The following is a 15942-nucleotide window of genomic DNA, read 5'->3' as shown; positions in this document are numbered from 1 at the left end:
GAAAATCATCACTTGTGATTTATTATTCCACCTCCAACTCCTTTCCTGTGCGTTTCATTGTAAAAATGTCTTTCAATGTTTCAATGAGGAAGAAAGGAGATACGTACCACTCCAGCAATCAAATAAAGATTATGAAGGAGTCAGCTTGTTACACAATTACCTCTCTCTAGTGATTTCTATACTAATATTAAACATAAGACTCTTAAAAAAAAAAAAAAAGGGAAAGGGGCTGGGGTGGAGGGTGTGAGAGAATTTTTTCTGGTTTTGCTAATAAAAAAAGCAAGCTGTTTCTACTTAATATGAGGTTTGGTAGCAATGGGCTAAGAACAACCAGAACTTACTGCATTCTACCTAGATGTACAGGAGAATCAAGTCTATTTCCAAAGAAATAGAAATTAATTTCAAAGGAAGAAATATTATATGGCTATTTCAGTTCTCAGTTCAGCAGCTCAGCACTCAACACTACAGCTGACATCATATTTATGAATGCTTAAATGTCAGTAAATTGTATAAAAACAATATCTCTGCAATTTATGAATCTATAATTCATTTTTTCACTGTCTGCTCTATATTTCATCGCTTCATCATTTTCAAGAGAGCAAACATTCTGAAGACTGAAATTATATGTAGCAAGTGGCAGTGACTCTATATGAGAAAAGACTTGTTATTGTTGCATCAAATTTACTCCATGATAACAAATTAGTGTCTTCTACTGGTACTGCATTTGAGTGCCTTAAACGAACAAAAAAAATCCACAGCAATGATATAGAAGAGCAAAAACTCTAGAGCAGCAATTATGTTTTTAAAATCAGTTGATTTAACCAGGTCAGAAAGTCAGGTGGAAAGACTAGTAAGAGAATTCATTATTCTATGAGACGTGCTCATCTGGATATTAACATCCCCATTGTTCTTTCTTAGTCCACTTTGAAAATTTATCTCAGTCAACGATGTGTGCCAAAGAACTCAAAATAACGAAATCAGAAAAAAATTCTGCAGTAATTGGGTTGAAATGTAACTGTCCTCCCAGCCCACTTTTGTTTGCAAAAAACATGAAACAAAAATGTCCAAGGAGTGCTCTTTCAGGCTGAGAGTTGAGATTTAACACCAGCTAACCCAAGTTAACCTTTTACTAGAAGAATATGGGCAAAAGTGAGCAAAATTTTTTTGCTTAAAAAATGATTTCTGTTTTATGCTCTTCCATTTTCTACCTTGAGAGGAAGCTCCCAGCACACACATAAGGTGAGTCTCCCTTGCTCATTCAATGGCATGGTATCTCCACCCCATTAGGGCCATTTTCTTCCCAACAGCTGGTGCTGCCTTCATATTTTTCTTTGTGTTGACAAGACAGGACGTACAGACTTTGTTGAGTCCCTCACGCACAGAGCTCGAGGGTGTACTGCTGCTCTCCAGGAAGGGACTCTCAGCCTAAGCTCCATTGACACAAAGACCCAGATGTGCAAAGTGCAAAATATTTGGAATCACCTTGCCAAGTTGGGGATCTCACTGATGATGTCTCTAAAGGTGTTGGGAAGCATTTTGATCCAAGAGTAACTATCCTATAGAACTACTGTTAACAGGAGTATCACATCAAAACGCAGCCTCTTTTGGAGTACTGCATACAACAGAAGAATGGGAGAATTTGTCTGGGAGGTATTATCTCTTTAATTTTACCATCTTCTGAAGTAGAGCTGTGTAAAATTCATTTTGCTAGACAGAAAAATACATTAAAACACATGGAAAAATATAGGTAAAACAGTATCACCAATAAACATTTCCTTTTTACTTGGAATCAAACCCAGCAAAACATATAGATCTGAATTAATGGAGCAGTGCATGGCAGACAAATTACTACGAGTATTATTTCAGAGACTCAAAGTGGCATTTTTTTCACAATATACTGTCAGACTGCATAGATTGTATAACATCAGCTTTCTAGTAAAGATCATTTTAATTATTCTCATCTCATTGGCAGATTCTCATCTAAAACTGTATACTCAGGGTCTAAAAATGCATTGTACTGAAAAGAAAACACATCGATTATAAAAGAAGCCCAACGAAATTCAAACGTGATGTTTGGAAAGACAATAGCTTTGCAATGCCGGTATCATTACTTGTAGTATACAGGAAACAGTTAGTGACATTTCATGCACTGGCTTGATTTTTATCTTCTCCTTCTTCTTCTCCTCTCTCCACCCTCCCACCCCTGGTCTCCCCCCTTGGCTCGTTACACAAAGCAGCTCAACGACATGACGCAATAATGATTGTTTAGCACCCAGCATGCTTTGGGAGACTAGAGCATTGCAAAGAAAAATCACTGAGAAAAAAAAAATCAAAACGTCCTGGTGGAAAAATAAATAAAAAAAGAAACAAGTGCACATAACATCAATGCCACCTCTGAGAAAAATCATCACTACACGAAGATACAGTATACATAATACAGTATAACATGCACTCTCCAATGATAAGCTAGAAGATCCAGAGTAAGTAAAGACTTCATACTTGTGCGGTTTTTTGTGCAAAATTCTGAAAGACCATGACAAAAATCACAGACTGAAAAAAGTTCTGAGATTGCCAGACAAGCCGTGGCATTCGATAACCACTCCAATGAACGGATCATTAGCCTGCAGCTATATTCACATTAAGTGAACAGGTTTAAAGTTTTGTGTTGCTCATCATGATAAAATACGAGGCCATAGAGGCAGTTTGGGAGGAAATAAAGAGCATTGCTTGTGAGGGGCCAGCCACGACGGTGCTCTGCAGGAAGTGCCACACTTCGATATGCTCTGTCACCATTAGCATTTTTATTGGCTACATGAAGAAGGAGAAATTATATTAACTTAAAAAGAGATTCTATTTGCAGAAAAACACATGCACTAGTAACGCAGTGTGGCCAGGTTAATCTCTTGGGCGTTTTGTCAGAGCAGCGCAAACCACAACACTTAAAAATCTATTTAAAAGGAACTAAGATTTTTCTTTGGGGGTGTGTGTGTTAAAATTAAAGGTAATTTACTCATCAGATATACTCTGAGTATGACTGAGGAGTGGCATTCACAGCTTTTTTATTTTCTGCTGAATGCCACTGAAAACAGGATCAAGAGCTGTGTTTGGATACCACACAGCAACCTTATTGTGCGCTTTCAGATCATTAAGAAAAATATGCTTCACAAAGAGAGGTAGAGTGAGTCGGTAAAAAGTTTAAATCTGTGATTGTCATGTGTCTGATCTGGTCCAGGAGAGCATGGCTTTACCATTCGCAATCATTTGCACAAAGAAAACAAAGAAAGGGCAAATGATACAGTACTGTACCTCCATGGTCTGAGACTGGTGCATGGCTTTGATTGCATTCTGTGCCATTGCCCTTGTAGAAAATGTGACAAACGCACAGCCTGTGGGAACAAGGGGACAGGGAGCAGGAAAGACAAAAACAACAAGACAAAAGGGTTGGACGCTTGTTAAACCAACACAGTCTACGAGAACGGCCACAAGACGACACTGTTCTCAGTAGTACATAAAAATAAACAACTTCTCTAGTTTATTTATCGACAGTGCTGACTTGCTAATCTGACCATAGATGAAAGAAAAAAAATTAGGTGGGGATGGGTGAGGAGAAAGGGTTTTTTCCTTTAATTTGGTTGGTTTTTTTTTTCTTTTTTTAGCCACAGGGTTTGAAATAAGTAAGGCTTTTTTACGTAGAGTTTGGATTGCATAGTTTAGTCTATTCAGGCCATGCATTAACAATTGCTTGCTATGGCTTTTGTGCAGGTAAATAGTGGATAGTGAATAACTGACTGGCATCACTGGCAGCTAAACTGGGAATTTAATAAAGGAATCCGTAATGTCACATATTTCCGTGATGCACCAAGAACAACCATACAAATAAGGATGAGAAAAACTCCACTGTGTAGCCTGTGACTAAGTGTGAAAAGACTCAGACAAAATTCAGTAATCTAGGTGGAATCTCAACATTTAAGAAAATAACATATTAAAAATAAAAATCTTTATGATTTTTGTTTCTCTGAGCCCTAGGTACAAGTATAATTCTTTGATCTATGAAAGCTACCACAACCTGAACAATTCTGAAGCTATGTGCATGAATAACTACAAAATCACTTTTCTCCCTCCTCAGCCTTTAAAATCATAATGAAAAGCCAGTAGGCTAATGCCTGGGCTATTTTTCCACCCTTTTACTATTGTCAGTCATACCTACGCTGGGCATGGTACAGGTCAACTTTTTTAGTGCATGACTCACTGCCCTTTTGACTAATAAAAACATTGCCTTCTGAGATTTACATTTTATTCTTCATGCACCCTTGGGCATCTTAAAGAAAAAGACTGTGAAATTAATGCAGATTCAGGCTGATTTTGTAATAATACCATAGCACACTAAAAGCTTAGCTAAAGCAACACAGACTTATTTCACTTGTGATCTCTAATGACTTTAAAAGTGCATTGATTTTCAGCTCCCTTAGCCTTGCACAGTTTGAACTTAGGTTTCAGAGAATAATTTAGCGTTCCACTCAATTTCCTCAAAACATTATTATTATTACTACTTAAAAGATTTCCAAATGAAGCAAATCTAAGCACTGAGAGGCTAAAGCATATTGTCATTTTAGAGCTAATGCATGAAAGCTACATTCTGGCATCAAAAATACAATATTGTTGCCCCTGTGGCCAATGGGCAAAATAAACCATTTTGCAATCCAACAAGCAACAGATTGTTTGGTTTATGCAAATCAATTTGAGGCATAAAATACCTTTTCTTTTTTGCTCCATGTGTACCTGGTAAGATTATCAAGTCAAGACTGTATTCACATTTTCATCAAACAACAGTAAGAGAAAGCAATGCCTGATCATTACCCAAAAGCACTACATCTAGTCATGAAAATAAAGTCAATGCATTTTTGCATCATGCGGTATTTTTTGTTTTTCTCTTTAATGTAAAGGCCCTTGATACAAGAGAACCTAAGCTGGCTTACGTACCTCTGACTGATAAGTGAGCATGATAAAATCAGAAGTCAGAATTCTTTTACGCAAACTTCACAGCAGTGTTGTGACTCTACATATTTCTCGGGTAACGTAACAGCTGATGATATCTTACTGCTGTTTAGCCATGCTACGTGTTGCTATACTATTCTCATTCAGCAACAAATTTCTGTCAAAGAAAATGATGTAACAAAACAGCTTTTCTGTACGGCAATCTAGACAAAATGTGCAGTAAAAGGGTAAATAAACTACAGTACCTCCACTAGATTCCATATCGCTGCTGTGCACTAAAATTAGAGAGGCCCAAATTTACCATCAGTCTCAAAGTAAACTCTCTTAAAAACATTTCTGTTATTATCATTAATAGAGGAAATAACACCAAGGGTTTTCATTTATCTTCCTGAAAATTCAATGGGGGACGAACACAAATAGAGATATACGGGAGGGCAGGGAAGTTTGCAGACGACACCAAGTTGTGTGGGAGTGTTGATCTGCTTGAGGGGAGGAAGGCTCTGCAGAGGGACCTGGACAGGCTGGATCGATGGGCCGAGGCCAATTGTATGAGGTTTAACAAGGCCAAGTGCAAGGTCCTGCACTTGGGCCCCAACAACCCCATGCAACGCTACAGGCTTGGGGAAGAGTGGCTGGAAAGCTGCCTGGCGGAAAAGGACCTGGGGGTGTTGGTAGACAGCCGGCTGAATATGAGCCAGCAGTGTGCCCAGGTGGCCAAGAAGGCCAACAGCATCCTGGCTTGTATCAGAAATAGCGTGGCCAGCAGGAGTAGGGAAGTGATTGTCCCCCTGCACTCGGCACTGGTGAGGCCGCACCTCGAATACTGTGTTCAGTTTTGGGCCCCTCACTACAAGAGAGACATGGAGGTGCTGGAACGTGTCCAGAGAAGGGCAACGAAGCTGGGGAAGGGTCTGGAGCAGAAGGCTGATGAGGAGCGGCTGAGGGAGCTGGGGTTGTTTAGCCTGGAGAAAAGGAGGCTGAGGGGAGACCTTATCGCTCTCTACAACTACCTGAAAGGAGGCTGTAGAGAGGTGGGGGTCGGTCTCTTCTCCCAGGTAACAAGCAATAGGACAAGAGGAAATGACCTCAAGTTGCACCATGGCCTCAAGCGGAGGTTTAGATTGGATATTAGGAAAAATTTCTTCACCAAAAGGGTTATCAAGCACTGGAACAGGCTGCCCAGGGAAGTGGCATCCTTTTAAATACCATCCCTGGAGGTATTTAAAAGAGATGTGGTGCTTAGGGACATGGTGTAGTGGTGGACTTGGCAGTGTTAGGTTTATGGTTGGACTCGAGGATCTTAAGGGTCTTTTCGAACCTAAATGACTCTATGATTCCAAGAAACCCCATACAGAGCCTTGAATAATATTGTTTATAATGGTCAAGCAACTGCTTCATTCACTTCTCTCGCTCTCATTATCCAGTGTGTACCATAGTGACAATTACTGAATGGAGGTTTAGAATGCATAAGAAGCATGTAAAATGTCAACAAAAATCAATAAGACACAGTTTATGCATTTATCACAATTTCTACCCAGCAGTACTGCTCTAAGTAACTTACTGAGAGACGTTGCAATTAGCAGGTCTCAAAAGAAATGTGAATCAGCAGAGAAATAAAGCTGTGCTCCTCTCAAGATAAAGCAGACTCTCTCTTCCCTCCCTTAAGCTTTTTCTCTTTTTAACCACAAAGCTTAGCTGTTGGGGACTTCCATGCTACCGCATGCTACCGCAATGCTACCGCAAAACCTCTCCCTCCTCGTTCCTCAGCCCAAATCCATTTGCGTGGATCCCGTTGCCTTTGTTGTGGAGTGAAAAGTCCTTCGCAGCAGATCTCTGTAGAGAGCCATATAGCAAGCTACCATGTAAAAGAAACTTGTTCTCCGGGCAAGGGGAATGCCTAATGAATGAGGTTATGTGGCTTGAATATGAGTGTTTGGAAACAGAATTCCACAGAGAAGACAGGACTGCATTTTAATTACGGTTTGCCAGCCAGAGGCTACAAGGTTAGGTCCCCTTGTTATCTCCAGTCGGCAGGCCATTTCCCACCAATGGACAGTGGCCATTTGCACAGTAAATACCCAATTTGCCTCAATAACCCAGGTAAAAATTCAGTAGACAACCTTATTTCTAAATTATTTGATAACCTAGACCTTCAGTTGTTACCATCAAACACCCCAATTAAATGCTAGCTAATTTAACCATCTTTCCAGACATTGCTACATGTATTCACATTCAAGGGTTATTTTTTCAGCTACCAAACCTGGACATTCACACACAAAATTTGCACATTTATTATGTGTGCACATATATTTCATTACGTGTGAAACATGAGATCCTATATATTTTATTGTCTATGAACCATGGCATCCTTTCCTACATGACCAGACTGCCACACTGCCTATAAGCTTATATTATAGGATTCAGTCCACTTAACTCAGTCACTGAACTTGCATATATAATGTAGGTATTCGGCAAAGCTGTTCTTCTGAGATGCTTATATTCTCTGCACAGTCAATGGCAGTACCTTTATTTTCCTATATGGAGTACATATGCACTTTAGGAGGATGGTTTCATTGGGCACCTAGAATTTAACCAGAAGTTGGTGTCTAAGGATACTGGATTTCCCTTGTTTAAGCCAGATGAGCCCTGCCTGGACCATCCTGTACTCTTGCTGCAGCGGTTTCTGCGGGGTTGGAAAAACCCTTTTCAGCATACTCTCATTCACTGTATCTCATGGATACAGGTGGTCTTTTGGGAACATAGTGCCAGCTTTAGGACCGTAAATCACAATTATAAGAGGACAAGACTAATCAGATTTCATGCCTCATGGTGCAAAGAAACAAGAAAGATTTCTGTGGCCTCTTACCTCACCCTATGAAACACTGCATTGATTGTAGTGCTGTGGGCCGAGGTCTTCCAGACCAATAGCTACAAGCAAACTATTTCTGTTCTACCATACTGAGTCCCGATACTTCAATTACTCCCTTCTTACTGGAGCTATGGAGCTCTCTGGGAGAGAAAACGTGGAGAGGGGGATATTTCTATAGCTAATGCCTTGAAATTACTTCGGTTTGTACCACCAGCTACCTAACTACAAAAGAAAAAGTCCTTTTGTAAATACAGACAACCTGCAAGTCACCTTATTTATCACCTCTGGTTTCAAAATGTCAGGGATCACTAACAGAAACAAAAGAGGAGGGAGAAAGGAGGTCTAGAAGTTTTAGCTCCTTCTCCAAGGCTGCCTTCTCACCCCCTACACCAGATAAATGATTGACTGAGGAAAGGCTGCTCAAAGTAATTTCGGCCTGCAGGCAGAATCGGAGGGAGGCACCCAGCCCTGTCACAGAGGAGATTTTGGAGCACATTATCACATTTGCCATCTCGGCTGAGAGAACATCTAAACTCAGAGGGTTGGTCCTTAGCCCCCTCCCACCCCAAACTGAAAACGAATTTTGAAGAGGCTGCAAAATTAGAAAAGCTTCCTCCTCGACCCGTGCTGTCCCGAACATAGGGCTCACTGCTTGAGCGATTAAATTATTTGAAATATTTAAAAAAGCTCAGCACTGCCCCATTTCAGCTCCTGCTTCACTCGCTTCTTCTCATCTCAGGCTTTCATAGACTGTTTTGAAACGTTTAGTCAGCAGTTCACGCACAGTCTAACATAACATCAATACTTGCGAGCTGCAAGTGAAGTAGAACGTTTTTAAGTGTGGAGGCCTCAAGGTAAGGGGTTGGATTTCATACCTACACAAGACACCTCCCACATAAAACTACCATGGTCTACCAGAGGTTTTAAAGCCCCCAAACCCTCAATGAAGACAAAGGGAGATGCAAAACCCCTAGACAATTTTTAATTAGGCCTAAAGTTAAAAATGGAAGTTTAAAAACCATGGCGATAAAGTTCTGGAGATGAAAGAAAGGCAGATGTAATCAATTTTTTAAAAACATATATAGTGACCCCTCTGACACACAAGAAGGCTCAAGAGATTTTCAAAGTCATCCGGGCAATCGCAGTACTACGAATGGCGGCTGCGCAGCTGGTGGTGTAATGGTTGCACTGCAGCTTCCTCGTTCACCGTAAACAAGGTTTTTCTTCACTTTCTGTGAAGAAACAATAGGGAAAAGCTGCCAAAATACTCCTGCAAGAAGTATTTGGGATCCTCTGAGATGAAAGCCTCTATTTAAAGAAAAGATAAGGCTTGAATAAAAAGCTATGGAAATTGAAACATGATAAAAATAAGCTCTAGTTGTGTTAAAATATTTCTGGCTGAGATTGCAAAGTAGACTTTCCCTTTTCTACACTGTGCTAATATAGCACAGTCTGAAGGAAGGACCAGCCTGGGAAACAGCCTTCTAATGAAGACATCACACAAATGATGGTTAAAATACATTTCAGCTACATGTTAAGATATCAAATTGTTTATTGTACAGACATCTGGTCATTAGGTATTGCTTAAGACACACAAGGACAGGTCTGAGACCAAGTGCAACAACTCAGCCCAAGTACAGCGTTTTGAAAAATTCACAGTGAAGCTCTTTAGTTTATGCATAACAGTAACAACAGGCACATCCTGTAAACATGCCTCATCTCTTTGGCTTTACTGACTTCTCTAGACTATTGACCAGATGACAGATTCTAGATTTTAAATTTCCTGAAATTCATGGTTCCCTCAAAGCGTTTCTAATTGGACAAATTAACCACCCTGCAAAGTACAGACTTCAGTAATTGGAATTTACACAAAGCCAGAATCAAACGCGTACCAAAGACCACGTTCTCTAACAGTGCCTCAATGACCCTGTAGTTGGAATAAAAACTGGTATATTATTTCATTTCAGACTTCCCTCTGGGGAGGGATGGCTGCAAAGATGCAGTAATGGAGATCTGAGATGTAGTTACTGGCTAAAGGCCAGTAGAGACACTGGTCACTTGGACGTGTTCATTCCTTCCCAGCTTTGAAAGAGATTCACCAGGGGAAAGAAGAAAATTAAATGTGCCATAATGGTTGGAAAAAATTAAAATGTTACCATATTACAGCAAAAGAATTAAGGCATGGAGGTGCTTCTGAAGAGCAACTAAAAATACAGCACTTCCACTGTGCTTGTTTCCCATCACTGATACACAAAATCAGAAGGCGGCCCCTAATCCAGGCTGTTCCCATGGCTGGCACTTCACGTTACTTTAGCTCACGAAGGAGCAGTAAATATCCATAAGGAAAAACGAACAGGCATAAAATCTCCTCACCTACCCTTCACTGCAATTAATTATGATGCAAATACTAATCTTCTTTTACTAAATCATCAAGAAAACCCCTGAATCTGAAAGTTATGAATGGATTTTCATGAAATTAAATTGCCTGACCATGGTATAACTCTCCATGCCATTTCTAACTTGCTCTTAAAGCAAAGAAAGAAAAAAAAATCCCTGTAATCAATGTCTGCAGAAATGTTCACTTGTCCCATGTGCCTGGTGACGTTTCATTAAAAAAATCATACAATTAGGAGCCTAGAAGATGTAGGAATATGCATTTGGAGCTTTTCCACAATTTTCATGGTATATCCAACTGTCTGTACATGTTATTAGCAGGTTTTTCAGTGCTTTTTTTTTTTCAGGTTTTTAACCCAGTTGACTTCTTTCTGGTATCTGTTATATAAATCTGCACTTAGCAATACAGCAGAATAATTTGCTGTGTGGTCCTCCTGTGATAACGGTAAGAGGATTTTTTTAATCATCATTACAGATGGTAATAATTCCGAGAGTGATACAGAGATATTGATCCACTGATCTAAAAAAAGCATTTTACAAAGGTAGAGGAGCATCGCTATCCTTATTTTAAGGAATGGGATAACAGAGAGATGATGAGAGACCAACTCACTTACAGTCAATACAGCACATCAGTGGCACAGCTACAAATCAAACTTGGGTATTTATGGGTATTTTTGCACACTCCAGCTATCATTGCATGGCTGTCTGTGTTGGCATCTGTGGTCATGTAGACACTACTCAGTGCTAGGAGTAAGGAGGTCTGAAAGTTTCCTTAAGCCATTTACAATAAGTGATTTAAAATCTTAATCATCTGAGGCAGTTCACTTCTGCTTTTTCATGATAATGAAGCTTAGCACATGATATCACAATCATGAATTTTTGTAAAGCATACTTAGCTCTTCAGAAAAAGTGCTGGATTAAACAACCCTGCAGGCTGAATCCTTCTCTTTGAATAATGAATATAGTACAGGCAGTGGCAAGCTTGTTTAGATAGTCCCATGAACCCTGCTAAAGTGAAGGCCAGCCTCCATGTCTGTTAAGTCCCTGGTTTCTTTATCTCTACAGCCAACAGGGTATTTTTATTTTTTAATACTTTTCACAGCTAGGAATTACTCTCTGCCAGCCAACTAATTTCACAGGGACTATCTCAGAGCCTTCGGAAGGCAATGCCTTTTGGTTGCTGCCTATTTCTTGTAGCTGGCCGGAATATAACAAGTTACAGATATAAACAACAATTATTTCTTAGATGCGGGAGCGGACAACGGTGGGGAAAAAAATGTCTCAAGGAAAAAAATCTCAGTTTCTTTAAAATATACTGCTCCACCACTAGAGCTTTGTATCATTATTTTAGTCTCGTTTTACAGATGAGTTTCAAACAGCTGACAATAGGAATTTGGAGTAGAAACGCTGATGGTCCATTATCAGTGGTGACAGCTATGGGTGCGACTTTATTAAAGTTCTGTCAACTCTTGGCTAGAAACTACAATAGAAACAACCAGTTCAATCTCTCTCCCTCTCTCTCTTTATCTTAGCACTTATATCACACTCATCACAAAGTGTTACATTTTCCCTTGATGCCACAGGACAGGATTTCTCCTTGTTACTGGAGCCATGTGGCACACTACAACCCTGCATCCTGCCCATGGGTTGACAGCAGACCATTACCGTACTAGCGGTAAGGCTGCTGTTGTATTGGAGGCTTGGCCTAAAAGTCAACTGAAAGCTTTTTACTCTTTACTAAGAAAAAATAAGCGGCACAAACCAAAACTGTTCCACTGAGCAGTGTAACCTGGAGCTATTCCTTGCAACTATCTGCTGGTAATAAAGATTATTTGCCTGAACCCTTTAACAAAGCTCGAAAGTTGGCATAAATACCAATGAATATACTTTTCAAGCTCTTTTTGTCCGAGATACCGTGATGTGCATTTGTTATGCAATTGAAAAGAGATGCCAAACAGAGCTTATTGGACCATATTTCCATCTCACTGCTGTGAGCACTGCGAGTTCCTGAAGGCTCTGGCATGGTGAGGACAGTGTTTTCCTAAGATAGTGACTATTTTTCATTCACCCCTCTGTGTCTGGGAGGGAAGCACATCCGGACGGGTGCTGGGAAAACAAATACTGTTTGTGGAAAAAGGAATTAACATCTTGGAAATGGTAACATGAATTAAAACTCGTTAAGTATTGGAACTCATTACAAAGATTTAACTGTATAAATTCTCCCTCTTGCTTTAGTGAAGCAGCTTTTCACCCCGTGCTTTTTCAGCCAAGCTCCTTCCACTGCAAATCTCCCTTAGCACTTTTCATTTCAACTGCAATACCAACCATTTTCCCAACACTTTGCCTTCTCTCATGGAGTGGTGGTTTTGTGAAGCTGATAAACATCTGCCTGAAAACCTGGTTGGCACAGCCGAACTCATTTTCAAGTGTGAACATGGGTGTGGAGAAAGCAATTCAAGTTTGACAAGGCATGATGCATGAGGTCATGATAGAATATCAGTTGTGATTGTGACCGAAATAAACCTGAGTGGCAGAGAGGATACAGCTCTGCTGTGACTACTGGTGTGTGACCTACCTGGACTGAGATCTTCAGCCTCAAGCAGGAGAGAGCAGCACATTAACTCTATGGCTCTGCTGGCTGGCAGACGACTCTGCCCTGCCTGATACATTGGTGACATGGCTTAAAAATCTCAGCTTCTGATTATGATAAGATTGCTATTTACGGCAGAACAAAACTACCCCACCAACCTTACTTACCCTGTTGGATTTCATAATTAGCTTTTCTATGCTCGTACTATGCCCAATGTCTGTTGAATAAAAGCAAGTATGCAGTGGGATTTCTATGGATCCCAGGAAAGATCCATTTCTTTGTTGGGTGATGCTGAGGAGTCAGTTAAGTCTTTTTGGGGCTCAAAACATCTGATGCTCAGATCTTGTTATTTCAGCAGTTACTTAGCTCCTTTTCCACTTGTGTCTTCCATCACCCCTTTTCTGTGCTACTCGCAAAATGACACCAGTGAAAATCAGAAATATTTTTTTGCCTCAGTGTTGGGTCTATTAAGATAATGACAGCACTCAACTCCATCAGTTAACATTCATTACTGAGCTGCCAGAACCAACTTCAGACCTTTCTTCAAGACCTAGTCTTGAAGACCTTTCTTCAGACCTTTCTTCAAGACCTAGAGAAGACCTAGTCTTCTCCAAGGCAAATGCCATGATCCTGAGGCTCTCCTTGCCTGAATGGACTGCTGCATCCCAGCCCCAAAAGTTTTGGGACTGCAGACTAAGCATGCATAAATGTAATCACATAATTTTCTTGGGGTTCCCTATTTATTGTCAGAGTCTTTTCAACAAGTCCTTATTATTCAGAAGTAGTATAGTAAGTGCTTTCAAGCAGCGCCATTAAATATAGGAATACCTGCAACTTCCCCTGCTGAAATTTATAGGCATTTTAAAGAAGGTGGCCTGCACACAAAACAAAAAACCCTATGCACAAATTGTTGCACAAAATACTGCAGATCCTATAGCCTACTGGAAACAAGTAGATCCAAAAGTAAAGAAAAATATCTATACCTATACCTATATCTATATGCAAAATGGGTATTACTGTTTTTTCTGTGGCTTTTGAAAATGTAATAAAATGCATAAACTGTGCTTTCTAGGTTTTTTTTTTTTCTATAGAAACAGAAGTGATGTTTTCACAGCTCCACACTTAAAATTACTTTACTCCCTGTGCTGTTAAATGGCCATAGCCAGTACTACAGCATCCTTCCCCACTGACAGACAGGACTATCACTATTTTCTTTTCCACTCGGTACCGCCTGGCACTGACTTTTTGACAAGGTTCACGCTCCGAGAATAATTTCAGGTCCATATACCATGGAGTTAATATGCAGCCTGGATCATCAATATAAATTTATTTTTCTTTTCAATATGTTTTCAGGGAGTCTATCCCCAGAAGCACTTTTGCACTCAAAAGGGATCATCGGCTATCGAAGTCTGTACTGCACTTCATTTCCAAAGTTCAGGTCAGCCGCTTGACTGCTCTCGGTGGTGCTGCTTAACACCTCTGCCTTGGTTTTTGGGTTGTGATAGAGGCACAAGCTTTAAAAGCTCTTTTTACAAAGTTTTGTCCAGGCAAAGCTCTCAAGTTCAAGCTAACCTCTGTGTTTCTGAGTTACAGCAGACCTATGTTTTGCATATAGTTATAGAAAACACAGGAATAGAGGAGATAGCGCTACAACGTGGGCCAGTTCCCATGACCCTGTATGCCTTCAAGCAGTCATTTACGGTCTTTTTTTTCGGCCTTATGCTACAAAGAAGAAATGGGGTCAGGGAAGGATCTTTGATTTTGTGAGAGCAGAAAACTGAGGGTGTTTTCTCAGGGTGCAAAGGAACCTTTCCAGCTGACAAACAGGGTGATAACACAAGTTAATATGTTGGCACCGAGACCTTTCTGACACTGGAAATAAAAGGTGATAATTTCAGTCACTGTGAAAAGTTCATGTGGATACCTTCATCACGTGGGACATATTACAGCGTAACCTCTAGCTGCAGACAGCAGCTATGCCTACCCTGGCTGTGACATATAGCTCCCAATTAGCACTTAAGGAAAGAGACTTTACAGACTGCACACTCACCTCTGCTCAGCCCGTCCGGTCCCCGAAGGATTCTGCATTCTTCTATCTGGCCGAACGGAGAAAACATCACCCTGATATCATTCTCATTACACTTCTTCGAAACCATTCCTATGAACAATTTTCTGTCTTCCACAGCTAGAAGATAAAAATAATGAATGAGCAAAGGCCATTTCATCTTTTTCCTGTGATCAATGCTTCATTACCACATCAAACCAAGCTCCAGTCATGTGAGTCTGGCTCTGTAACTGAAGACAAGTCCTAAGGCAAACACTTTATACTTACAACCTCCCTTCCCCCCCTTCTTCCCCCACCCCAAATCTCTCATTTTTCTTTCTCTCTCTCCTTTTTCTAGTGGTGCTTGCTGTTTATATAACATATTAATTGGCTGCCTTAGTCATTCTGCATATGCCTCCCCATCATGGCTTCTAAGAGAAAAGCATTCTCTGTTAGAGAGACTTGTAAAGATATCTTTGCATAGATTTTAATTCAGACAAATTCCCTCACCTTCCTCATGTACAAAAGAAATCACGACAGGGGTGAGGGTGAAGAAGGGATTGTGCATGTAATGATATGAGCTAATGAAAAATATTCCTGAGAAATATTTTGAGAGAGAGGCTCCTATCTGAGCTTTCAATTTCAACCAACTTAATGCATGGCACTCGAAAGGCAGATGTGTAACGACTGCTCTGGAAAAAGAATGCATTAAATTTTCCTGCTTTTTTTCAGACTGACACAGCTCTCTCCCCTCCAGGAGGACACAAGGCATATTCTAGGGCATCACTTTAACGAGGGGGCTGCATAATGCTTTCCCAGAGCCAAACTCTTTGATTCGTAATGATGCTGAGTTTGCAAAAAAACATGAAAAGGGTGCTTTACCTGAATTATTGGTAGAATATTTCCTGCCTGCATTGTCACCAAAATCAGCAAAAGCTAGACTGCTGCAGCAGGACACGTGCAGTCCTGTTAATCAAACTCAAATTTACAGGACTAAAGCCGTGGACTTTTGTCAAAAATGAAATAGGTCATCAAAACTTAATTCACCCT

At 40.3% G+C, this 15942-nt stretch overlaps 1 protein-coding gene across 8 annotated transcripts in view; it reads right to left on the bottom strand.

The window, feature by feature from the left end:
• CELF2 (CUGBP Elav-like family member 2) overlaps positions 1–15942 on the bottom strand; it is a 382430-nt gene that overhangs the window by 55034 nt on the left and 311454 nt on the right. For all 8 annotated transcript variants that reach the window (XM_075521314.1, XM_075521643.1, XM_075521155.1 and 5 more), the window contains 2 exons: positions 14899–15033; positions 3307–3386 (listed from right to left, as the gene is read on the bottom strand). In XM_075521314.1, coding sequence (XP_075377429.1) covers positions 3307–3386; positions 14899–15033 — 215 coding nt within the window. The remainder of the gene's footprint in view (positions 1–3306; positions 3387–14898; positions 15034–15942) is intronic.

The sequence above is a fragment of the Mycteria americana genome, chromosome 1, assembly GCF_035582795.1.
Source record: "Mycteria americana isolate JAX WOST 10 ecotype Jacksonville Zoo and Gardens chromosome 1, USCA_MyAme_1.0, whole genome shotgun sequence".
Taxonomy (NCBI): Eukaryota; Metazoa; Chordata; class Aves; order Ciconiiformes; family Ciconiidae; genus Mycteria; species Mycteria americana.
The sequence above is the reverse complement of the archived record's forward strand: the minus strand, read 5'-3'. Positions and strand labels throughout refer to the sequence as shown.